Source organism: Muscardinus avellanarius (assembly GCF_963383645.1).
Source record: "Muscardinus avellanarius genome assembly, chromosome: 12".
Lineage (NCBI taxonomy): Eukaryota > Metazoa > Chordata > Mammalia > Rodentia > Gliridae > Muscardinus > Muscardinus avellanarius.
This window is the reverse complement of record NC_137798.1, coordinates 13,795,142-13,819,959: the sequence shown is the minus strand read 5'-3', so window position 1 is coordinate 13,819,959 and position 24,818 is coordinate 13,795,142. Positions and strand designations below refer to the sequence as shown.

The following is a 24,818-nucleotide window of genomic DNA, read 5'->3' as shown; positions in this document are numbered from 1 at the left end:
TCTGTACACATACATAATTATAGCATTATGTATAAGGGAAAATACTGGGAAAAATTTAACTGTCCATCAATAAAGGACAGGGACAAACTAAACAAATAAACATAACAAATAAATTGTGCTTATATGTCCAGAATGAAAAACTGTAGGTCGTTACAAATTTCTGATCGACCAATATATACTACCATAGAAAGATTTTCAAGTTATATTGGTAAGTTAAAAGAAAGCAAGTTGTCAAACGTTATGCACTATATAATCTCACTTGTGTAAAACAAGCAACTTATGTAATGTATTTTTTGGAAGAGGTTGATCACATTGTTAAATTAGATATTAAACCTAGATGCTTTCTTAGGGGAAAGGAGAAGATTTGGGAATATATATATATATATTTATATAATATAATAAATATTTATTTTTATATTTATATATTTATATAATTATATTTATATTTATATATATTTATATAATTATAAATATATTTATAATTAAATATATTTATATAATATAATAAATATATATATATATATTTCTGAACTCTTTACAAGTAGTATATGTGTGTGAAGCATTTTACTTATTTATTTATTTGCTACTGGGGATTGAACTCAATGGACTTGTGCTTCCTAAGCACATGCTCAACCATTGAGCTACACTCGAGCCCCAACAAATATATATTTTTGTGTATTACTTTTTTAATTAAAGTAATCTACTTCAGGGGCTGAGAGTGAAGTTCATCTGGTCTTGGATTCGATCCTTAACTCAAACAAACAAACAAAAAAAGTGTACTATTTTTTTGTATGTGGCGCTGGGGATTGAACACAGAGGTGCCAAGACATCCTGCTGCCTCGGCATCTATGTGTTGAGAACCCCCACTCCACATAGTTAAAATCGGCAAAAACGCCCCGAGAAGGAGGTATCGTCTCTGGCCAAAGTACCCCCCACTTTTAGATACCCTTCACTATTATTCCTTTTAACTTTCTACACGAATTGCTCCAGTGATGTGAAATTAGGACTATAAATAGAAACTGAGTCGGTGGAAATAAAATCTCTAATAATTTGCCTAAACATCCTTGGCTCTGCTCAATAATAATAAAAACTGGCCAGAATTCAGATGCTGTGATAAGCATTCCAGCTGCAGCAATCACAAAGGGTCTCCGACCCTCACTCCTATCACTAGGTTAAGCTATTAACTCCGGTAACCGATAGCTCAGTTTAAGGAAACTTTGTTTACCCTTGAGATCCTGCCTAGAGACAGAGAAGATAAAAACTTTGTGTGTGACTTCGAAGCAATTTAGTTGATGAACAACTTAGTTGCCCAAATACAATAGACTCAAGGAGAAAGATTGGTGACTTTTACGCCCAGTGTAAATATTCCTGAAGACAGAGAGGCTGACCGCATGGTTAATGAATATGACAAAATAAAGGACAGACGTTCTAAATATATATGTATGAAGGAAAGGAAATACCGTGTAAGAGTAAGAAAGCATTTTTGCATGAAGAAGAGCTTATCATAAGAAAGTCCCAACTGGGAAAGAAAGGAATTAGAAAGTTAGAAGCAGGTTGCAGAGGGTTTGTGACAGAGAAATGGATTATTAAAGATGGTTAGACTTTTAATAGGCTTATTGTCTAAAGAAGAGTGTTCAGCAGTTAAGGAAATACATCTGACAATTAAAACCAAGAACTTTGTGGTGTTGTTTGTGGTATTTTGTCTGCAAAACTGTGTTGTGAGTTTGCTTAAGCTTTCAGATTTAGAAGGAAAAATGCCAACACCTGGAGAAACTCTATCACATCCACCTGAATCACCACATCTCCCCACACTTGCTATATGAACTGAGCCCAAAAGATGGAAAGTTCCAAGAAAGTCAAAGAAGATTCCCCGAGAAGCCCCCAAGCCTTGGGCATGCCTGTTTGGAACTGCTTATCTGCAAAACCTGAGAAAGAATCCGGAGGGAGTTAATCTCTCGAAGATCAACAGCCAGCTGAAGGACTAGTTTTATTACCTTTGTTTACATGTCATTCATTATTATTTCACAATGATTACACCCACCTCCCTCTCCTCTTACTATTAACTTTACTGGTGAAAGGTATAAATTTCTTGGAGTTTTTGTAATAAAGTGTCATTGGCTCAAGAAGCCTTTGTCCACCTCAGATTCTTTCCCAAGCGTCGTACCTAAAAAACTTAGGGAATTCATAGAGGGGAAGAAATCGCTGCAGATAAGTTTCTGCAGGACATCACCTGCCTTTTGCCCCATCTTTCTGAGGATTTGACCGGGAGCTGACAATAACGACCCAACTGAGATTAGTCGGCGACACAGAGGCATTCTACCTCCAAGCTCCAGCTCCAGCACTATTTTATGTTTTTACTTGCATACAGGGCCTCTCTAAATTATCACATGCTGGCCTCAAACCTGCAATCCTTGTCTCAGCCTTCCAAGTACTGGGATTGTAGCCACGGCACCTAGTTAAGTATACTATTTTAAAAGATCATGTAACCTTTTAGGTTTACTCTAGTTGAGGATATCTGTGGGAAAGCCTAGAATTCAACACAAAAATATTCTGGAGCTTACTGCACGGACAAGCTTCTTAAACCTTCTCCATTAAGCTCTGGATTGTATTTTAGAACCATTATGGGGTCAGATGTGGTAATATATGTTTGTAACCCCAGTATTTGGGAGGCTAAGACAGGAGGATCACGATTTGAAGACAGTCTCAGCAATGTGGTGAGACTTCAAATAAAAAAATAAAATAGGGCTGAAGGTGTTGCTCAGCTGTAGAGTGCCTCTGGGTTCAATCCCCAGCACCATAAACAAAACAAAACCACAACACACCATTACATCTCTAGTTTCTAACTGTGCCTATGCCATATGATTTAGAACAGGATTAAGAAATACATAATCCGCGTATGGTGCCCTCTCCTGGAAGGCCCGACGCGGTGCCAGCCTGGGCCTGCGGCAGAGCTTCAAGGAACCCTAAAGAGGCCCAAGTCAGGAGCCGGAGCCACCGTGACTCTCAACAGGAAGCCAGTGCCGGAGAAACTGGACCAGAAAAGCATCTCAGAACTGAGAGGAGTCCTTTCTCTGCTCTGGGGTTAGCCCAGAAATGGCCTTCCAAGCACTCGAGGACACCTAGTGGCAGGGACCAAGACTCCTCAGACTTCTTAGGACCATTCCAGCCCTAAAACTTTAACGGAAAAAAAAAAAAATCGTCTACAGCTTCAGGTAAGAAAATGAATGGCTGTATGATTTGTGCCCCAAGGTCCAGATAAAGGGCAAATAAGAGGAAGGAGGCAGAATGCCCATCTAACCATCACCTGTCAATCTCTCTCCTGTCTACCCGCATACTCTCCAAACTTCTCTTTCCTAGCACCTCAGAAAAGCTAACCGGTTGCCAGTACTCACCGGGATCCATCGCCCTCCTGTCCGCCAGGGCCCTTCACCTAGTCAGCATTAGGATTCGAGGCCTAATTGACTTTCTGACAGTCGTCCTCCAGAGCCTTTCTGTGCATCCTGGAGTTAGGGTGAGGCCCTCACTTCCTCCTCCTCCCTCCCCTCCTCTGAAATTTCCCGTTGTTCCAGGTGCGTTTCACCCTAGGGAAGGAGCTTCAGCCCTAAGCCTTTAAAGCATGTGCTGAGTGATTTTTTTTTTTTTTCAGCAGCCTCCTGCTTAAGCCAAGAAGATTCCAAGATGTGGAAGGTCACACTCGGCTTGGCTCTCCCTTCACACCGGTCACTTCAAGTCGAGGGACAAGATTCAGTCTAAAGCAGCTCAATCTGGCTTCGCCAGACAGTGTCAGTGTTGAGGCTGGGAGGAGGAAGAAGCAGGTGCCCGAGGAGCTCCCGAGCAAATAGTCCTGGAAGAGGATTCGCACGGCCTCTTAGGACCCAGGGAGTGCTGCTTTTCAAAGAAAAACGCAAATTGAAATGGTGAATTATGCTGTGGATTTAAAAGGAAGTAGAGCTGGGGGTGGGTGCTTGTCATCCCCGCGCTTGGGAGCCTGAGACAGGAGGATCGCACAGGTTCAAAGCCGGCCTCAGCTACTGAGTGAGGCTCTCAGCAACTTAGTGAGACCCTGTTTCCAAATAAAGTATAAAATAGGTCTGGGAGTGTAGCCCGGAGGTAGAAGAGCCCGAGTTCCACCTCCAGTACCACAATAAATAAATAAATAAATAAATAAATAAATAAATAAATAAATGGAACTATGGTTGTCTAAGCATAAAGAAATTGTGAATGACTGTGATTTCCTACTTTTGTATTTTCCTGAATTTAAAAAATAAAATTCGGTCGTACATGGAACATGTTTGTAATCCCAGTACTTGGGAAGCTGAGACAGGAGGATTGCAGGTTCGCAGCCAGCCTCAGCTACTTAGTGAGGCCCTCTGCAACTTAATGAGACCTTGTTTCAAGAAATAAAGAATAAAAAATAAGACTGGAGGTATATCTCGTGGTAGAATGCTTCTGGTTCAATCCCTTGTGCCACAAAAAAAAAAAAAAAAAAATTGACTAGGGAATGGGAGACATTTGCCAGTGATCCCAATACTTGGGAGGCTGAGACATATGAGATATAGAAAGGCCCTGTTTAAAAAATAAAAAAGGCCAGGCGTGGTGGCGCACACTTGTAATCCCCGCGCTTGGGAGGCGGAGACAGGAGGATCGCGCAGGTCCGAAGCCAGCCGTGCTGGCTTAAGAGACCCTGTTTCAAAAATATAAAATAGGTCTGGGAGTGTAGCCCGGAGATAGAAAGGCTTCCAGGAACCCCAGTACCACAAAAAAAATTTTTTTAATTAAAATAAATAAGAAAAAAAAAAGGCTGGGCGTGGTGGCTCACCCTTGTAATCCCTGCTCTTGGGAGGCAGAGACAGGAGGATGGCGCAGGTTCGACGCTAGCCGCGCTGGCGTAGGAGACCCTGTTTCCAAATAAAGAAAATATGAAATAGGTCTGGGAGTGTAGCCCGGAGGTAGAAGGATTTCCAGGAACCCCAGTACCACTAAAATAAATAAATAAATAAATAAATAAATAAATAAATAAATAAGGACTGGGGGTGTAGCTAAGAGGTAGAGTGTTCTGAGTTCAATCTGCAGTGTGAAAGAAAGAAAGAGAGAGACATAGAAAGAGAGAAAGAAAGAAAGAAAGAAAGAGTAAAAAGGAAGAGTGATAGAAAGAGAAAAGGAAATTTCTGTGCTGGAGATTTAGCTCCCAGCATGTCTGAGACCCTGGGATCAATCCCTAGTACCAAAACAAACAAACAAACAAACAAAAACCCTGCAGAGTATACATTTTTTTTTTTTTTGGTGGTACTGGGGGTGGAACCCAGAGGCTTTCTACCTCTGGGCTATACTCCCAGACTATATATATATATATATATATATATATATATATATATATATATGAAACAGAGTCTCACTAAGTTGCTGAGAGCCTCACTAAGTAGCTGAGGCTGGCTTCCAACCCATGCGATCCTCCTGTCTCAGCCTCCCCAGCGCAGGGATTACAAGCATGCGCCACCACGCCCGGCCAGAGTATACTTTTTCAATATTCAGATTCCTTATACCGTACTAGGAATCGAATCCAGGGGCATTCTCCTTCTGGGTTACATCCCCAGCTCTTTTTAATCTTGGTTTGAAACCATCTCTCACTAGGTCACTGAGTCTCGCTGTGCTGCTGAGGCCCTCCTCAAGCCTGTGATCCCCTGACTACAGGGATTACAGGATTGCACCGCCACACCCGGCAAAGATTTTTTCTTTCTTTCTTTCTTTCTTTCTTTCTTTCTTTCTTTCTTTCTTTCTTTCTTTCTTTCTTTCTTTTTTGTGGTACTAGAGATGGATCCCAGGGGCATTCTACTTCAAGATACACCCCCAGCCCTAGTTTTTATTCTTTATTTTGAAGCAGGGTCTCACTGAGTTGCAAAGGGCCTCACTAAGTAGCTGAGGCTGGCCGCGACCCCAGATCCTTCTGTCTCAGCCTCCCGAATGCTGGGATTACAAGCATGTGCCACCCATGCTTAATCCAGAAGGAAAATGATTTTTTTAAAGAGAAAGTAAGAAAAGGAATAGGAAGGCCAGGCAGGAGTTGGTGTGTTTACCACATGCACAGTGTAAAGAGAGAAGCAGAAGTATTCATTTTATACTTCCTGGAGAAGGAATTTAGTTCAGTCAAAGGATAAGTGCTGCAGAGAAAACACAAAGCAATTACATGTTCACCCTTCATTGCCAAAGGTATGTGAGAGGTGCATAATTCCCTAGAATAATCTGTGTGATTCACTGCAAAATGTCTACACCTATTGTAACCGAACCTTCCGTCACATGCCTTGCCTTTTTTAATGCGCAGAGTGTCTTTGGGAAGTGCTCCCCAGTCAGACACATTAAATTTATTCATTACTAAGTGTTTGCTGAGCACCCTGGGGCCTCATTTTATCCAAGATGCTATACTTTGGCTGAGAAAGATAGCTGACTACTAGTGACACGGATATCTTTTAGTAGAAATACTTGCTTACTTGAGCAAGGCAGAATTTTTAAAGATAAATTTTTTAAAATCTTATTTTAATGGGGCGTGGTGGCGCATGCTTATAATTTCAGCATTTGGGAGGCTGAGATAGGAGGATCGCGGTTCACAGACAGCCTCAGCTACTTAGTGAGGCCCTCTGCAACGCAGTGAGACCCCGTTTCAACATAAAGAATAAAAAGTAGGGCGGGGGTATCACTCAGAGATAGAATGCCCTGGATTTTATCCCCAGTACTGCAAAAAAAAAAAAACTTATTTCATAAGAGATAGTGTGTGTGTGTGTGTGTGTGTGTGTGTGTGTGTGTGTGACTCATTCTACCTCTGAGCTAGCACTCAATCTTTTTTATTTTTTAATTTTTTGTTTTGAAATAAGGTATTGATAATTGATACAGGGTGTCTCCACATACTGGGTTCTTATCCAATATTTCAAAATATAAATAAATATACAAGGCCGGGCGTGGTGGCGCACGCCTGTAATCCCCACGCTTGGGAGGCTGAGACAGGAGGATCGCACAGGTTCGAAGCCAGTCTCAGCTGCTTAGTGAGGCTCTCAGCAACTTAGTGAAACCCTGCTTCCAAATAAAATATAAAAAAAAGGAATGGGAGTATAGCCCAGAGGTAGAAAGCCTCTGGGTTCCACCCCCAGTACCACCAAAATATAAATAAATATACATATATACATATATAAGCAAGCTGGGTGTAGTGGCATACATCTGAATCTCAGTACTTAGAAGGCTAAGTGTCCCTGGGCTCCATCCCCAATACCACACACACAAAAAGAGTGAGGGTGTTATAGGAAGGATTCCATGGGGAATGATCTTTGTCTTTGTCTTGAAAAATGCCAAGGAATTCTGAGAATACAGAGATGATGGAAGTGGAGAGGACCGTTCCTTTGCAAGGGAAGAGCTGAACAACACGCCCGGGTGGGAGAGGCAGTGTGAGCCCTGAGGATTTCTGAGAAGCAGGGAGAGCGGCCTCAGGGAAGCAAAGGGGAAGGCAGGGGCAAGCTGGAGATCTGGTTTGGGGTTTTTTCCCAAAGAGCAAGCCATTGGAGTTTTATTTTATTTTATATTTTGGGCTTAAAAAAAGTAGTGAAATATCAGACTTGTTTTAAATGTGTGTGTGTGTGTGTGTGTGTGTGTGTGTGTGTGTGGTACTGGGAATGCAACCTAGGGGCATTCTACCTTCAGCTACACCCCCTGCCCTCATTTTTATTCTTTTTTTTTTTTTTCAGTACTGGGCATGAAACCCAGGGACATTCTACCTCTGAGTTACACCCCCAACGTTATTTATTTATTTATTTATTTATTTATTTATTTATTTATTTATTTATGTGGGGGTGGGTGGGGGTGGTGGTCCTGGGGGTGGAACCCAGGGGTTTCTACCTCTGGGCTATACTCCCAGACCTATTTTATACTTTATTTGGAAACAGGGCCTCACTAAGTTGCTGAGAGCCTCACTCAGTAGCTGAGGCTGGCTTTGAACCTGTGCGATCCTCCTGTCTCACCTCCCAAGCGCTGGCATTACAAGCATGCTCCACCATAGCTGGCTTTATTTTATTTTTATTTTTGAAACAGAGTCTCACTAGGTTGATGAGCCTCATTACTCCCTGAGGCTGTCCTCAAACCCGCACTTCTTCTGTCTCAGCCTCCCAAGTGCTGGGATTATGAGAGTATACCACCATATCCAGCTTTGGACTTGCTTTTATTTATTTTATTTGTTTATTTATTTTTGGTGGTACTGGGGGTGGAACCCAGGGACTTTTTTCTACCTCCAGGCTATACTTCCAGACCTATTTTATATTTTATTTGGAAACAGGGTCTCACTAAGTTGCTGAGAGCCTCACTTAAGTAGCTGAGACTGGCTTCGAACCTGTGCGATCTTCCTGTCTCAGCCTCCCAAGCGCTGGGATTACAAGCGTGTGCCACCACATCCGGCTTTTAAAAAAAAAAAAAAAAAACTGTTTAGCCGGGCGTGGTGGCGCACGCTTGTAATCCCCACGCTTGGGAGGCAGAGACAGGAGGATCGCGCTGGTTCGGAGCCAGCTTCGCTGGCTTAAGAGACTCTGTTTCCACATAAAAATGTTAAAAAAATAGGTCTGGGAGTGTAGCCCGTGGGAGTGTATACCAGAGGTAGAAGGGCTTCCAGGAACCCCAGTACCACCAAAAAAAAAAAAAAACCTGTTTAATTAATTAATTTATTTATTTATTTATTGTGGTACTGGGGTTCCTGGAGGCCCTTCTACCTCCAGGCTACACTCCCAGACCTATTTTTACATTTTTATTTGGAAACAGGGTCTCCTAAGCCAGCGCGTGCGGCTGGCTTTGAACCTGCACGATCCTCCTGTCTCTGCTTCCCAAGCGCGGGGATGACAACCGTGCGCCACCACGCCCGGCTGGACTTGCTTTTAAAAGATCACTCTGAGGTCAGTGTGGCAGCGAGGGGAGGAGGGAAAGCAGGTGGATGGGAAGAGATCCACTGGGGGACTCCTGCAATAGTCCAAGTGAAATAGAAGGGAGACCTGGACCACGTGGTGGCTTTAGAGTTGTTCCTAGGGAAGGGTTCTAGAGGTTTAGGAAGTAAAATTCATAGGCTATGATAATTGATTAGACATAGGAGATGAAGGAGAGGACGATCCATGAGTCATATGATTCCTGACCTCATGCTTATCTCTAAAATAGAAAATACTGTTTGAGGACTAAGCTTAGAAGCCGGGCGTGGTGGCGCACACTTGTAATCTCAGCATTTGGGAGGCTGAGACAGGAGAATCGTGGTTTGTTCAAGTACGTAGTGAGGCCTTCTGCAACTTTGTGAGACCTTGTTTCAAAATAAAAAATAAAAAATTGGGCTGGGAGCTGGGCATGGTGGCGCACGCTTGTAATCCCAGCATTTGGGAAGTTGAGACTGGAGGATCACTGTTCGTGGACAGCCTCAGCTACTTAGTGAGGCCTTCCGAAACTCAGTGAGACCTGGTTTCAAAATAAAGAATAAAAAAATAGGGCAGGGGATGTAGCTTGGAGGTCAAATGTCCCTGGGGTTTCATCCCTAGACCCGCCCCCCCCCAAAAAAAAATTGGGCTGGGGGTGTAGCTCAGAGGTAGAATGTCCCTGGGGTCAATCTCCAGCACAAGAAAAAAAGAAAAGAAAGGAAGGAAGGGAGGGAGGGCCCGAGCTTGGGGAGATGGAGGGTCAGAGCATGGATTGAATTCAGGATCTGTGCTTGATCTGAGATGCCCAGGACACCTACAGTAGTTGATTAGCCTGTAGGGCAGATGAACTTGAGGCTCAGAGGAAAGGTCAGAGCTAGAGACATAAATAGATCTACTCACGGGTGTCAAGGTTCTGGATGAGGACACCAGGGAGCAGTTAAGAGTGAGAAGACTGGAGAGAGAGGAAGTGAGATGGGGAGAGGAGAGGGGAAGGGAGGGGAGGGGAGGGGAGGGGAGGCTCTCAGCAACTTAGTGAGACCCTGTTTCCAAATAAAATATAAAATGGGTCTGGGAGTATAGCCAGGTAGAAAGCCTCTGGGTTCCACCCCCAGTACCACAAATAAATAAATAAATAATAGGCTGGGAGTATAGCTCAGAGGTAGAATATCCCTGGGTTCAATCCCCAGTATAAAAGAAAGAGAGGGAGGGAGGGAGGGAGGGAGGGAGAGAGGGAGGGAGAGAGAGAGAGAGAGAGAGAGAGAGAGAGAGAGAGAGAGAGAGGAGAGAGAGAAGAAGAAGGAAGAAGAAGAAGAAGAAGAAGAAGAAGAAGAAGAAGAAGAAGAGGAGGAGGAGGAGGAGGAGGAGGAGGAGGAGGAGGAGGAGGAGGAGGAGGAGGAGGAGGAAAGGAAGAAGGAAAGAAAGGAAGGATGGATGGATGGATGAGTAGGCAGTGGAAGCTGACCAGCACTGAGAGAAGCAGGAGGAAAGCCAGGGTGATTGTCCAGGACGCCAAAGAAGGCGAGTGATTCCTGAAGCAGAGTGCTGATGGGATGCAGTGCTGTCGAGCAATCAGGTTAGAATCACAGACTGAAGAGAGAACGTGAGCTGTCTCTGAAGTGAGAGAGATCAAGACAGCGGTTAAGAGGCAGAGGCCGAGAAGCCGCAGCCCTGTGGGAGGACGGCGCTTCTGAGGGAAGCTCTGGGGATTGGGAGCAATGGAGTGGGCGTGGGGTGAGGGCGTGGCGGGCGAGCTGGATTCCTCCAGAGCACAGAGGGAATGCGTCCTGGTCCTTAGACTCTTCAGGCAAGATCTCTTAAAGAAATATCAGGTTGGCAGCTGGGCGTGGTGGCGCATGCTTGTAATCCCAGCATTTGGGAGGCTGAGACTGGAGGATCATGGTTCACGGACAGCCTCAGCTACTAAGCGAGGCCCTTGGTAACTGGGTGAGACCCTGTTTCAAAATGAGATAGAATAAAAAAATAGGGCTGGGGGTGTCGCTCAGAGGTAGAATGCCCCTGGGTTCCATCCCCAGTAATAAAAAAGAAGGAGGAGGAGGAGGAGGAGGAGGAGGAGGAGGAGGAGGAGGAGGAGGAGGAGGAGATGATCATGTTGGTCAGCTACAGTGATCTACACATGAAGATGCTTCCCTGGAACCTGGTCCTGTCATAATGCCAGAGATGACCCCACAAATAGGAGTCCTAGAGCTCTACAGGCATCTGTCAACCCCGCACATTAGCATGCCCTAGAGAGGGAAGTCAGATGAGGGCCCCTACAGGACCAATTCCAGGCTACAGAGCACTGCCTGCCTTCTTGGACAGAGTTTAGAACTTTGAAGAAGGCACTCTACAGGCCAGGCTCTCTCTCACACAGGTCTACGGACGGTAGTTCCCAGATGATCTGGAAATTATGTAAAGTTGAGAAAGCAGAGGAAGAGGTGGAAATCAGCATTGGTTTTGAGTGTCCATTTCACAGACAAGAAAAGTGGGTTCCTAAGAGATTATGTGGCTTCCCTCAGGCCACTCAGTGGTGAGTCCAGACTCTAAAATGTGTTCCTTCTATACCCTACGTGACTGCCGTGAAGGATCGTGCCTTCTCCGTGCCTCTTAAAAGGGGCATGGATTATTTCTCCACAAGAAGCATGATGCTCTGTGGCTGCTATACATTCTCTAACTGTCCAAAAACATTTCACGCAGAGCTTCTGTGACTAGACTTTGGCCCTGGCCCAAAGCCCCCTCTGATGTCTTTACAGACAGACAGAGGGAAAAGGAGAACCCTTTCCTGATTCAGATCCCATGATTCTACGGCTTCTAAGTCCTTGTCAAGGCCCTAGGGCTTCTGTATCTGACAATTCCCTGCCTGTTTTGGGGGGAAGGTCTGGCACACTTAAACCTGAGAAACTCCCCAAACAACCTTTAAGCCAGAGAAAAAAAACAGTCGGGCTAGGTGATGGAAAGTTTATTTAGAACCTGACAAGAAACTGGGTTAAGATCACCCTGCGTCAGTTTCTAGTGTCGTTAATGATTATTCTGGTTTGAGTTCTCCTTGGTTGGGGCAGGATCTGGGTAAAAATCATTAAGGCGAGGTGTGGCTACTGTTCTCTAGCCTTGGCAGACGAAACCCTGCGCCTGGGCAAGGGCCTGGCATGGCTAAGCTGTCCCTTCAACACTTTCTCCAGAAGCCTCGAATGAAAGCTGGCTTCCTCTCCTGAGATGTGTGAGTTTGGGACCAACCAAGAAAAAGCTTCAGTGTATTTACAAAAATCTTGATTTCCTTCTCTGGAGCGTCTATCTTTCTCCCCAACTCATTGTTTATGACCCCCCCCCCAAATAAGTACAAATGAATTTATGAAACGGAGCTCAAGGCAGAAAGTCAGGATTTTCATCAAAGAGAGATTATGGGAAGCCCCATTTTCTTATAAATACAGCCTCCTGAAAGGGAACATCTGGACAGTATTTAAGAATGAGATGAGGTGTTGGGCGTGTCCACTGGTTTTGGTGGTAGTTCAAGGCTGTGGTAGTAATGAGTTATCGTGTGTACAATTAAGTAAAGTTTCCAGGTTCAAAACAGCAACAATTTCCACTCAGTTCTAGGCCAGAGGCTCACTGAGTCCCCCTGAAAATGACACTTTCTCGTGGTCTTGAGAAGAGGTAAAGAAGATGCCCCTCAGAGGTGTCTAACTATTGGGACAGACATATTTTTTTCTCTGTGGGTGGTTATACTAGGATCTGAAAATTAGTGCCCACTTTTAACTGTTGATCCATAGAAAATGAGGCTATAGATATGAGATGAGGAGGCCAGAGGAGCCTGGTCCCTAAGTCACTTGATAGGACAGCAGCAACATCTGTGGGCGAGACAGTGACTTCCAGGAGCCGACTTTCCAGAGCTAGTCCCAAAATGTTGTCCTCCTGTTTGTTTTTAAGATATAAGCTGGGCAACCGAGGTGGCTTCCTGAACTACACCATCACCAGGAAATACCACACACTTATATCATAGTTATATGACTGGTTGGTTGTTCTAGAAAATTGTTCTCCTTAATGGCTTGTGTTCAATTGCTATGACAGAAACCAGAGTCTTGATTATTTGATTTCAGCGTGGCATGAAATCATGGGCCTGTAATAGAAGTAGAAGCAATATAGAGTTATGTAAGGTTTGGTTCTCAAAGTCAACAGAAATGGGTTTCGGGTTCCTGGGCTGACAATGTTGAGAAGGGAGTTTTGGCATTTCAGGGGCAGGATCGACCAGCAGCGTGTTCCATCAAGTCCCAGCTCGACTCTTCTAGTTTGGGTCTATAAAATGTGGTGGTTGTTCTTACAAAGACTAGTGAGCCGGGTGTGATGGCGCATGCCTGTAATCTCAGTACTTGGGGGGCCGAGACAGGAGGACTGGAGGTCCAAAGTCAGCCTCAACAATTTAATAAGACTTTAAACAACCTAGTGAGAAAGTGCTGTTTCAAACACACACACACACACACACACACACACACACACACACACACACACGGAAAAGGCTGTGGGTATAGCTTGTAGGTAGAATGCCCCTGGGTTCCATCCCTAGTACAAGAAGAAAGAGGAGGAAGAGGAGGAGGTGGTGGTGATGGTGGAGGAGGAGGAGGAGGAGGAGGAGGAAGAGGAGGAGGAGGATGGTGTTTGGATTCAATCCACACCTTGGAGCTACCTTGACATTGGATTATGATGGGACTCTCAGTCTTGAGTTTGAATCCAGTTTCTACAATTGGCCTGCATCCATGAACAAACAACATCCCTTCTCTAAGCCTTCATTTCGTCATCTTCAAAGGGGACCTGCTAATAGTACCTCCTTACCGGGATGTGAAGATTATGGGGGATAATACACAAAAGCACTCGGCCCAGTTCTGGGCCCAAAGTTAGCGCTCAATATGTAGAAGTGATTATAAGTATTTAAAAGTCGCATGTCTGTTCTCCTCTTTGCAGCTCTCTTCTTTTTGCTAAAGGAGCCTCTGGCTAGGGCTAAGAGGCTGGCCAGTTGGTAAGGTGCTTCGTTACTCATTGTCCCATTCCATTTCTGGATAATTTTCCTTCTGTCCTACGGTGGTTACCTATGGTAATTATCTCAGCAAATGACTCAGAGTTTTTGGTAAAGAAGGCAGGACTAAGGCTTGTTGACACCTTATTTAACAGAAGAAACAAGGAAGGGTGAAGAAGTCTGTTGAGTAACCACCAGCCTGGGTGTAGGATTTAGAAACAGCTGAGCTTCACAAAGGACTCAAATTACCCAAAAGTTTCCTGCTGAATACAGAATGATGATGAGAACTGATGGATGTTCTGCTTTAGGTTTCTTTCCTTCTTTTTATTTGTTTTTTATTTTTTTGGTACTGGGATTCAACCCAGGGGTATTTCTATCTACAAACTATACCCCCAGTCCTATTTATTTATTTTTTTTAGTTTAAAACAGGGCCTCATTAAGTAGCTGAAGCTGGTTACAAACCTGTGATCCTCCTGTCTCAGCCTCCCAAGTACTAGGATTACAAGCGTGCGCCACCATGCTCATCTAGAAGGCCAGTCTTAGCCGGGCGTGGTGGCGCGTGCTTGTAATCCCAGCATTCAGGAGGCTGAGACCTGGAGGATCGCGGTTCACGGACAGCCTCAGCTACTTAGTGAGGCCCTCTGCAACTCAGTGAGACCTGGTTTCAAAATAAAGAATAAAAAATAGGGCAGGGGGTGTAGCTTGGAGGTCAAATGCCCCTGGGTTCCATCCCCAGACCTGCAAATAAATAAATAAATAAATAAATAAATAAATAAATAAAAATAAAGCCAATCTTTAAAGAGGTAGAGTGCCCCTGGGTTCCATCCTTAGTCCCCCCCCCCAAAAAAAAAGAATTTCCCATTCTTAATATACCTCAGAAGCTAGTACCCTGTGATAGAGGATGAATCCCATGTATTTTAATCCCTGGGACTAAATAAAAAAGGAAGACAAAGATCTCCCTGGGACATATATCTGGGGAGAGGAGAATCATTTCTGAGTCTTCCTCTAAGGAAGAGGGGAATTACAATCTAAAATATTAGTTGACCATAATATTTTAACATTTTAATGTATTTTCTTATTGCCCGGAAATTGTAAATACGTACATATACATTTATTGATTTCTTCTATATGGATTTTGTGTTTATGTGTTCTTTAAAGTTATTATTAGCCGGCCGTGGTGGCGCATGCTTGTAATCCCAGCATTCGGGAGGCTAAGACCTGGAGGATCGCGGTTCGCGGACAGCCTCAGCTACTTAGTGAGGCCCTCTGCAACTCAGTGAGACCCGGTTTCAAAATAAAGAATAAAAAACAGGGCAGGGGGTGTAGCTTGGAGGTCAAATAACCCTGGGTTCCATCCCCAGACCCGCAAAATAAATAAATAAATAAATAAAGTTATTATTATTATTATTATTTTTTATTTTTTTTGGTGGTACTGGGGGTGGAACCCAGGGGCTTTCTACCTCCGAGCTATACTCCCAGACCTACTTTATATTTTGTTTGGAAACAGGGTCTCACTAAGTTGCTGAGAGCCTCACTAAATAGCTGAGTCTGGCTTCGAACCTGTGCGATCCTCCTGTCTCAGCCTCCCAAGCGCGGGGATTACAAGTGTGCGCCACCACACTCTGCTAAGGTTTTTCTTATTAAGATTAAAGCCTATTCTTTGATACTGTTTCTAGTGCTCATATAATTTAGGCTGAGGCTGTTTTAATTTGGATCTGGTCTTTAATCTTAACACTTGTACTTTAGTTACCCTCATTTTTCCTAAAGGCAGGTGATCCCAAACCAAATAATCACAATAAATAATCCAGCCTCGCCTCTCTAACTTGAAATGACTCTTAATCACAGGGTCCGATTTCTAATTCTTTGTTCCTTCAATCCACTTGCCTAGCCTGGCACCAGTACCGAACTATTTTTATTTATTTATTTATTTATTTATTTATTTATTTATTTATTTATTTTTGGTGGTACTGGTGGGCTACACTCCCAGACCTATTTTAAATTTTTTTTTTTTTTTGGTGGTACTGAGGGTGGAACCCAGGGGCTTTCTACCTCCGGGCTATACTCCCAGACCCATTTATCTTTTATTAGAAACAGGGTCTCACTAAGTTGCTGAGAGCCTTACTAAGTAGCTGAGGCTGGCTTCGAACCTGTGTGATCCTCCTGTCTCAGCCTCCCAAGCGCGGGGATTACAAGCGTGCGCCACCACGCCCGGCTTAGACCTATTTTAATTTTAATTTTAATTTTAATTTGGAAACAGGGTCTCTTACGCCAGCACTGCTGGCTTTCAACCTGCGCGATCCTCCTGTCTCCGCCTCCCAAGCGCGGGGATGACAAGCGTGCGCCACCACGCCCGGCCCGAGCTATTTTTAATTACTATGATTTTGTGCTGTATTTTGATTTCCTGGTGATAGTCTCTCATTTTAGTATTATAATTTGCTATTAATTTATTAATTTTAGCCTAAATGAACCTTAGGTCCATTCGTGTGATAAAATTTTTGAGCATTTACTTTATTATGCACTACAAATAGAAATATCACTGACTAGACTCAATTGTCCAAATGTAAGTGCCATGAACTGGGGTCTAGATTCTATTTTTTTAATTGAGTTTTTTTGGGGGGAGAATGGCCATTTTTTTTTCCCCTGAAATACAGGTTAAGCTGCTGGGGTATCTACGAATAAGACTGGTAGCCTTCGATAACCTTTCTTAAGTAATAAGTCTAAATACACATCCGAGCTTGGAGCTCTAATGGGAAAACTTAAAAATGTGGACAAAGGCTAGGAAATGAGAAAAGCAGGCTGTTGCACAATAGCCCATAGAACATCCTCATTACAACGTATTCACTCGCCTTAATCTGAAAATTAGGTGGCAAATGACTTTCCACATAAAAATTAGGGCAAGGTCTTTCCTCTTCCTCCATTAGACCGACTCTGGAGTTGCACCAAGTCATGCCCAGTGGAGCATCACCGCATCCTCAGAAGCGCTGGTGCTGTGTGCTCACAAGTGCCTTTAATTGCACGTCCTACTCCCTCAGATTAGTCTTTCGGCCAGGCTCACTCATTTCATCTCCAAGGAATATGGGACAACCATGGACCATTGCTAAGCAAAAGAGGGGGAGGATTAGCTGGAAATGGCAACCAGGGATTCATCTGGTCTATTCCATGAAGCTAGGAGTGACACCAGAAAGTCTCCCACCTTTGCCTAGGCCACAGAAGTTGAATTTTAAAAGACTTCTGAGCTTTTAAAACTTTAATGCTTACTCTTCCACCACACACACGCAATGACAAGAATTATTGACATTTATTTGTGCATGGCAGGCACTACACTAATATTTAATTTCAGTGCCAGAGTGGGTTATTTATTTATTTATTTTGCAGCATTAAGAATTAAACCCAGGGGCATTCTACCTCTGAGCTACACCCCCAGCCCTATTTTTTATTCTCTATTTTGATACAGGGTCTTACTAAGTTACAGAGGGCTTCATTAAGTACCTGAGGCGGGCCACAAACCTGTGATCCTCCAATCTCAGCCTCCCAAGTACTGAGATTACAGGTGTGCACCACCACACCTGGCTCCCAAGTATGTGTTTATTTGTTTATTTATTTTTTGCGGTACTGGGGATGGAACCCAGGGGCATTGTACCTCTGAGCTACACCCCTAGCTCTATTTTTTAGTCTTTTTATTTTTTGAAACAGGGTCTCACTGAGTTGCGAAGGGCCTAAGTAGCTGAGGCTGTCCGCAAACAGTGATCCTCTGGTCTCAGCCTCCCGATGCTGGGATTACAAGCATGCCCACCACACCCGGCTTCCAAGTATTTACTGAGCACCTACTCTGTTGGGGATAGAGAAGCCAACCACAGACACAGTTCCTTCCTTTATGCTAATGTCCGAGTTAAGGGAGCAGTCTTGTAACTAATCTGTGGAGTGACACAGCTCTATCTGTACTACATAATTACTGACACTCAAGGAAATCTTAGTGTACTTGAATTTCTTCTGTACACATTCTCCTGATCTTTTTAAACATCAAGTCCAAAGTGACTAACTAGGATTCATAAACTTGCCAGCCTCATGCTCTTTTATGCCCCCTTCTTCATTTCTGCAGTCAAAAGGCTTTGGGTATAAGCTGGGTGTGGTGGCCCATGCCTGTAATCTAGTACTTGGGAGGCTGAGACAGGAGGATCGCAGGTTTGAGAACAGCCTCAGAAAGTAGTGAGACTTTCATCAACCCAGTGAGACACTGTTTCCAAATAAGAAATAAAAAAACAGGGCTGGGGGTGTAGCTTGAAGGTAGAATGCCTCTGGGTTTAGCCCCCAGTAACACACACACACACACACACACACACACACACACACACACACACACATATCAAGGCTTAGTGTAGTCCTGATGTCAAACTAAACATTATTGGGTAGTCCTATAAGATGAAGGACCCACCATAATAACTACTTCTTCTCATATTCACCAAACTCTCCAAAGGACACAGGGTTCCCTCACACAGGGGAGAGTGGCCAGGGACATCGGAAGGTGCCACATGGGATGAACCCACGAGTAGGGGTGAGTTGCTTGAAGCTGGGGTTGGGAGCACAGAATGCATGTGTAATAAGGCAAGACTTCAAGGTCTGAAGTAAGAGAGAAAAAAAGACTAGAGAAACACCTGGCCAGGAACATATCTGAAACATGCTTTCTCCCTAAGACCACTGAGGATGAAAGCTTCAGAAAGATGAAAGATGGACATTTAGTTGTAAATATAAAAAAGCACACAAAGAAACAAAAGGATTGGCCTTCGAAGAGCATATCCTACGACAACGTTCCTCACCTCATTTTTGTGTCCTCACTAATAGGATGCACTGCTTTTATTTTTTGTGGTACTGGGGTGGAACCCAGAGGCTTTCTACCTCCAGGCTGTACTCCCAGACCTATTTTATATTTTATTTGGTAACAGGGTCTCGCTAAGTTGCTGAGAGCCTCACTAAGTAGCTGAGGCTGGCTTCGAACCTGTGCGATTCTCCTGTCTCAGCCTCCCAAGCGCGGGGATTACAAGCGTGCCCACCACGCCCGGCTTAGGATACACTGTTTTTGAGACCTTGATCCAGAGAAAAGATTCAAAATAAGAAATTCTTTTCTTTCCTTGGCTATTTTTTTTTCTGGTTTAGAAAGAAAATCACTAAAAGAGGAAGAACAATCACTAAAATGAACTCTTATAACTATTCCAGAGCCCAATACTAGAATTTTAGAGCAGTAATATTCAAAAGTGAAATCAAGAAGCAAAAATTAATGTCTAACTTCCGTTCTCAGTCTGGCCCACATCTCCAATGACTACAGGTTACTGTTTATGACACTGGTCCCTCCCTCAGCAGCACACAACCAGCACATACCGAGTGCTACTCCAAATTACTCAGATGTGCCACACTGGGGAGAACAGGCACCGTAACACTGATTTAGGACTGGCACACATACCCATTCTCTTGATCTCCCATCTCTCTTCCCAAAAAAGTAATGAAATTATGATTGATGGCACAGTCTAAGCAGTAGCATAGAAGAAAGGATAACCTGGGTTTTGGAGTCAGATCGAGGCTATGGTTGTGGTGCTACCTCCTATGTAACTGAGCACACTTATTTCATCATAATGTTTTCCTTTGCTCTGCTTCTGGAAGCTGGAGGTAGCCTGTGGTGAGCTTAGAAACAGGAAATACAGCAACATTTCCCCACACGGACCATATTTCAGACAATTATCTGGTACCTGGTCCACTGATAGCCTTGCCAGATGCCTGCCTAAGTGTAGTAAGCTGCTTGTTTCCCAGGATCCACTTGTGGTCAGAACTAATGACTTCTTCTGGCGGGCTCTGCAGAATCTCCGGGATGCTGGAGTTAGTGCACAGCCCTTTCTGCAGTTTCTCTACTCGTGAGCCTTCCTCTAAGACAGCCCACACTGCCCTTGACATGTACTTAGGTGTGCATTTGCTACTCAGTTTTTATATTAACCAACTTTCACATCCATATCTATGCAAAGTTAATAAATGTATTTAGGAAAAAGGGATTCTGTATCATATTAAGTCCAGTAAGATGCTAAGGTTGATAGCTAAGAATATTCATTGAGATACCTGTAGAATCTCAAAATACTGTTTCCAGAGATGACTATCCCAAAATACTAAATTAGTACACTTAGTACCACCAAGCCACTACCTTTTGAGATACAAATTTCAAGGCACAACTTAGATGAAAAATTAAGGTTCAACTTTTAAGGATGAACACCTAAGGTAGTCTGTTGATCTCACCAAGTTTACCAGGAAACACTGTTCAATCATTTTAAGGGGATAACTGAGTAAAGTTTAGTGAATATATCAATTATCAGAGTTAAGGGAAACCAAGTCAAGATGAAGTAGTTCAGCAATGTCTGGTAGATCTTTCTGCAATGATGGAAATATTCTACATCATTTAATGCAGCAGCCATTAGCCCCATGTAACTATTGAGCATTAAAATGTGGTTTGTATAACTGAGCAACTGAATTCTTCATTTTATTCAATCTTTTTTTCCCCAGTGCTGGGTAGCAAAATTTGGGCATAATGCATGGCAAACCTGTACTGTATCACTGAGCCACCTCTAGCCCCCACCCCCTTTTTCCCCCAGTACTGGGGATGGAATCCAGGGGCATTCTACCTCTGAGCTACACCCCAGCCCTATTTTTTATTCTTTATTTTTAAACAGGGTCTCACTGAGTTGCAAAGGGCCTAAATAGCTGTCTTCAAACCATGATCCTCCTGTCTCAGCCTCCCGATTATTTAATCTTAATTTGTTTAGATAGACACATGTTGCTAATAGCATCTATATTGGGCAGTACAGTTCAAGTCTAACAAAGAGCCATCACAACTCCTAGGCCTGGTTAAGAGTGGAATGCAGTGGCACTTACAATCAGTATTGGGAGGTTGAAACAGGAGAATCAGAAATTCGAGGACAACTTAGTGAGACCCTGTTGCAAACTAAAACAAACAGAGCTGAGGGTATAGCTTGTAGGTAGAACATCTTGAGGTCCAATAACCAGTACAAAAATAAAAAATGCACAATGCCATAAACTACAATTGTATCCAGTTTTATACACAAAGAATGAGGTCAATATCATGTTCCTTCAGTAATTATTATTTTTTTGTGTGTGTGGTACTGGGGATGGAAGCCAGTGGCATTCTACCTCTGAGCTACACCCCCAGCCCTATTTTTTTCTTTATTTTGAAATTGGGTCTCACTGAGTTGCAAAGGGCCTAAGTAGCTGAGGCTGTCTTCAAGCCACGATCCTTCAAATCTCAGCCTCCTAAATGCTGGGATTACAAGCACATGCCACCACGTTTGGCTATGTTCCTTCAATTATATTTAATCTTATATTCTTACTAAGGATCCATGGGGAACATTTTCCAAGACACAATCTCAAATCACAAGGGCCAGGCTTGAGAAATTTTTTCCTTGCTTTTGGCTAAAGACCATTGTAACTCAGTAAGTGGACAGATTTGAAAATTGGTTGAAGTCCAGTAGTCTGGATACATATATACAAAAGCCCTTGCTCTAGGACTGTTTGGCCACGTTTTTAGCTATGGTTTGTTTTTCTACCATCTCTCTGATTGTTGGTATATGTTTTAATATCCTTTTTCATTTTCTGACACAATAGTGTTAAAAAAAAGAGGAGGGAGGAAGCAGTGGTTAATAGCTATAGTCAGATTCAAATCCTATTTATGAAAACCTTTATTGCCTACTTTAATGGGCCACGAATATATCAAGAGTCTAATCTTTACTGTACAGCACTTAAGGAAGAAAGATCTAATGTCACCATGTGGGGGTTGAAGTACGTGCCAAAGGAAAAGCAGTTCCCACCACCTCCAAGGAGCAGGAGCTGTTGCTCTTCAGGAAGGAGGATACTGGTATGGTTGTGTAACATTAACGGCCAAGGCACACATGTTGTGTTAATCTGATACTCAGAGCTCAGTCCTGTAGTCAGATTGATTACAGTCACTCCCGGAACTGAGGAAGAATGGATCCAGACTCCTCCAACCAGTAGAAGCTTTCCATTGAGTATATGAGCTGTATGGGAGTACCTTGGGGTAATGGGAGGCTGGATATTTATTGTTTCCCAGTGGAATCCACAAGGGATTGGTTTCAGAAAGAGTACAGAGTTCAATGGCTCCTCGGACGCCCTGAGACCTCCAGCAATAAGGGCTCCCCCTTGCCAAATGCAGGCACTGTGGGAATGCCTAGCCTCAGGTGCTTCCCCCTCTACTGGGATCCTGACCCAAGCCAACGTTCCTGTATGTAGAAAATGCCAGTCGCTTAGTACAGGTTCTGTGACACTTCGACCCCCGTACACAAACAGGTATTTCTGATTCTGATAGGACACTTCGGTTGCTGAATGTCTCCAACGAGACAAGCTGAAGTCGTCTTCTAGGCCAGCCTTTGTTACTGTCAGCTTCAGGTCCTCAGTGCTATTATCCTTACTCTTACATAATTGAATTTGGAGAGTGCTCAAGGCTGGACTTACTGGGGACAATCTCCCTCCCAAAACTAAAACCTGAGTATCTGAAATTCTTGTCATGGTGTGATAAAGGCGTCCATCCCACTGGGTTCCAGTCCAACTGTCTTTCTGGCTGCCTTTCCATTCAAAGCCACAATATCTTGAGAACAAGTGAAACTTGCTCAGTCGACAGTGCCGCCCCTCCTGCTCTCCGAATCCACCGGTACTAAGAATGACGCCGGGGCTCCAGAGCACAGAGGCATGGCCATATGCCTTAAGGTTTGTGCTGTGGCTGTCGCTAGAGACTACTCTGGCAGGGAGGTCCCCTGAAGGTGAAGCAGGGTCGACCCGAGGAAACGCCTCTGAGGGTGGAAACAGCAGAGTCTGGGACTGGATGTCTCCCGTAGAAGCTGCCAGGATGAAATAGTGCGCACACTTCAGGTGCCACTCCTCAAACTCATCGAAGGGCTCAAGCGTCTCCATCCGCCGGCGTTCTTCGGCGGGGAGAAAGCGGCGATAGAATTCATTCATGTCCACCGCACTGCAGGCAGCCCAGCCGGCCTGAAGGAAGCGGCGCCGCTGCGCCTCCACGTCGGGAAAGCGGTCCAGGCCATGCAGGGGAGAATTCAGCTGCCGAAAATGTTGCAGCATGAACTGTCCAAAGGCGTCTTGAGGCTTCATTTGCTCGTACACCACGAAAAGGGCATCAGGGAAACGCCGCGCTGCCCACGCGATGAGGGCCGCGGCCCTGTCGGGCTCCAGGTAGGTCAGCACGGCCTCGGCCAGCAGCAGCGTGGGTGCGGCCGGGTCCAGCCCCGCGGCGCCCAGGGCCTCGCCCAGCTCGCGGAGCTGCCGCAGGTCCAGGCCCAGGATGCGGTAGTCCCGGCTCTCAAAGCACAGCGCGGACGCGGGGGCGCCCCGCTGGAAAGGCCCCGTTAGCTCGCGCAGCTCCGGCGTCTCCCCAATCCTGTCCGCCTTCCGTCGAGCCACCTCCGGGAAATCCACCTCCCAGACTGCAGCGCGGGCGAGCAGGCCCCGGGCCTTGAGGCGGAAGTACAGCGCGTCGGAGCCGGCGCCGAGGGACAGGATCTGGGCGCGCGGCGCTCCGCACTTCCGCCCCAGGAAGGCGCGCGCGCAGTGGCGCACGGCGCGTGCGCGCACGTAGTAGCCTCGGTGGACGAGCGGCGCGCGCCGCGCCGTCCCCGGAACCAGCAGCGCGGTGAAGGCGTCCCGCACGTACCCGCGCGCCGCCAGGGAGCTCTTGCTGAGGGCGCTGCTGTCATTGGTACTCTGGACTGCCCCCGCCCGACGATCGCGGCTTCGCGGGCCCATGGCCGGGAGACACTCAGGACCGGCGGACCTTACGGTCCCCGGCACCGAAAACTACCCCTCTTCCGGGACCCCCGTCCGCGCACAAATGTGCGTCATTTCCGGGAAGAGCGCACCAATCAGGATTGAGGAAGGTGTTCCTTGTTCCCAAATTCAACTGCGATTGGCCTTAACTGTGATTCTCCGGATTATGTCTTCCCAAGGAGCAAGCCCGTTATCTCTGTGACTTGGAGTGTTAAGGGAGCGCGGGTTGTCACTTTTCTACAGGTTTTTCGTTCTGATGGGAGAGCTTGTCTAGACCCTCATTAGTTGAGAAATCTCTCAGAGGTGAGTCTGGGAGCTGACTTCTTTGGAATCAGATATGGGTTTGGTAGGGTAGAAGGGTCGGCTGCGCGAACCTTTAGTGGGTTTGAAGAGGGTTGTTCCTTGGATGTTGACTAGTGATAGTTGCTAATTTATTCAGTGCCCTCGTGTGCAAAGAGAACCCGTTTACATCTAAACACAAATCAGGCCAGATGGAAGGTTGAAAAAACCAACCTTTACAGATAATTTTTAAATTTTGACAATAGTCATCCATAATTTTTAAATTTTGACAATAGTCATCCATAATTTTTAAATTTTGACAATAGTCATCCATATATATATATATATAATTTCCCTTGTATGTCCTGTGCTAGTTAATTAACTCTGTTTTTCATCTTTAAATGACACTCCCCTTCACTTACAAAATTCTATAATTCTAAAGTCATGTTGAGCCAGGTGTGGTGGCGCATGTCTTGAAGCTCGGAGGTAGAACACCGCTAGGTTCAATCCCCAGCACCACACACATAAAAGTGGGCTGTGGTAAAGCGCGCTTGTAATCCCAGCATTTGGCAGGCTGAGACAAGAGGGTCACAGGTTCAAGTCCAGTCTTAGCAACTTAGTGAGGCCCTTGGCAATTTAATGAAACCCTGTAGCTCAGAGTAGAATGCCCCTGAATTCAACTGAGTTCATATAAACTGGGTTCAAGCCTTAGGACCACAAAAGAAGAAAAGAAAATCCCACTGTGATAATATGCTGAGTTAAAATTAGTCACT

At 44.7% G+C, this 24,818-nt stretch overlaps 2 protein-coding genes across 2 annotated transcripts in view; both read right to left on the bottom strand.

Moving 5' to 3' along the window:
* Positions 1-19,863, bottom strand: part of TGM7 (transglutaminase 7) — a gene marked incomplete at both ends in the record, with an annotated part of 53,866 nt that extends 34,003 nt beyond the window's left edge. The window contains one exon of the mRNA XM_080707037.1: positions 19,662-19,863. Coding sequence (XP_080563163.1) covers positions 19,662-19,863 — 202 coding nt within the window. The remainder of the gene's footprint in view (positions 1-19,661) is intronic.
* Positions 19,864-21,696: 1,833 nt separating this feature from the next.
* LCMT2 (leucine carboxyl methyltransferase 2) lies at positions 21,697-23,745 on the bottom strand (the record flags this gene model as incomplete). Its single annotated transcript, XM_080706944.1, has 1 exon — positions 21,697-23,745. One exon carries the CDS (start codon positions 23,743-23,745, stop codon positions 21,697-21,699), a length of 2,049 nt encoding a protein of 682 aa, XP_080563070.1.
* Between the last annotated feature and the right edge of the window lie 1,073 nt (positions 23,746-24,818).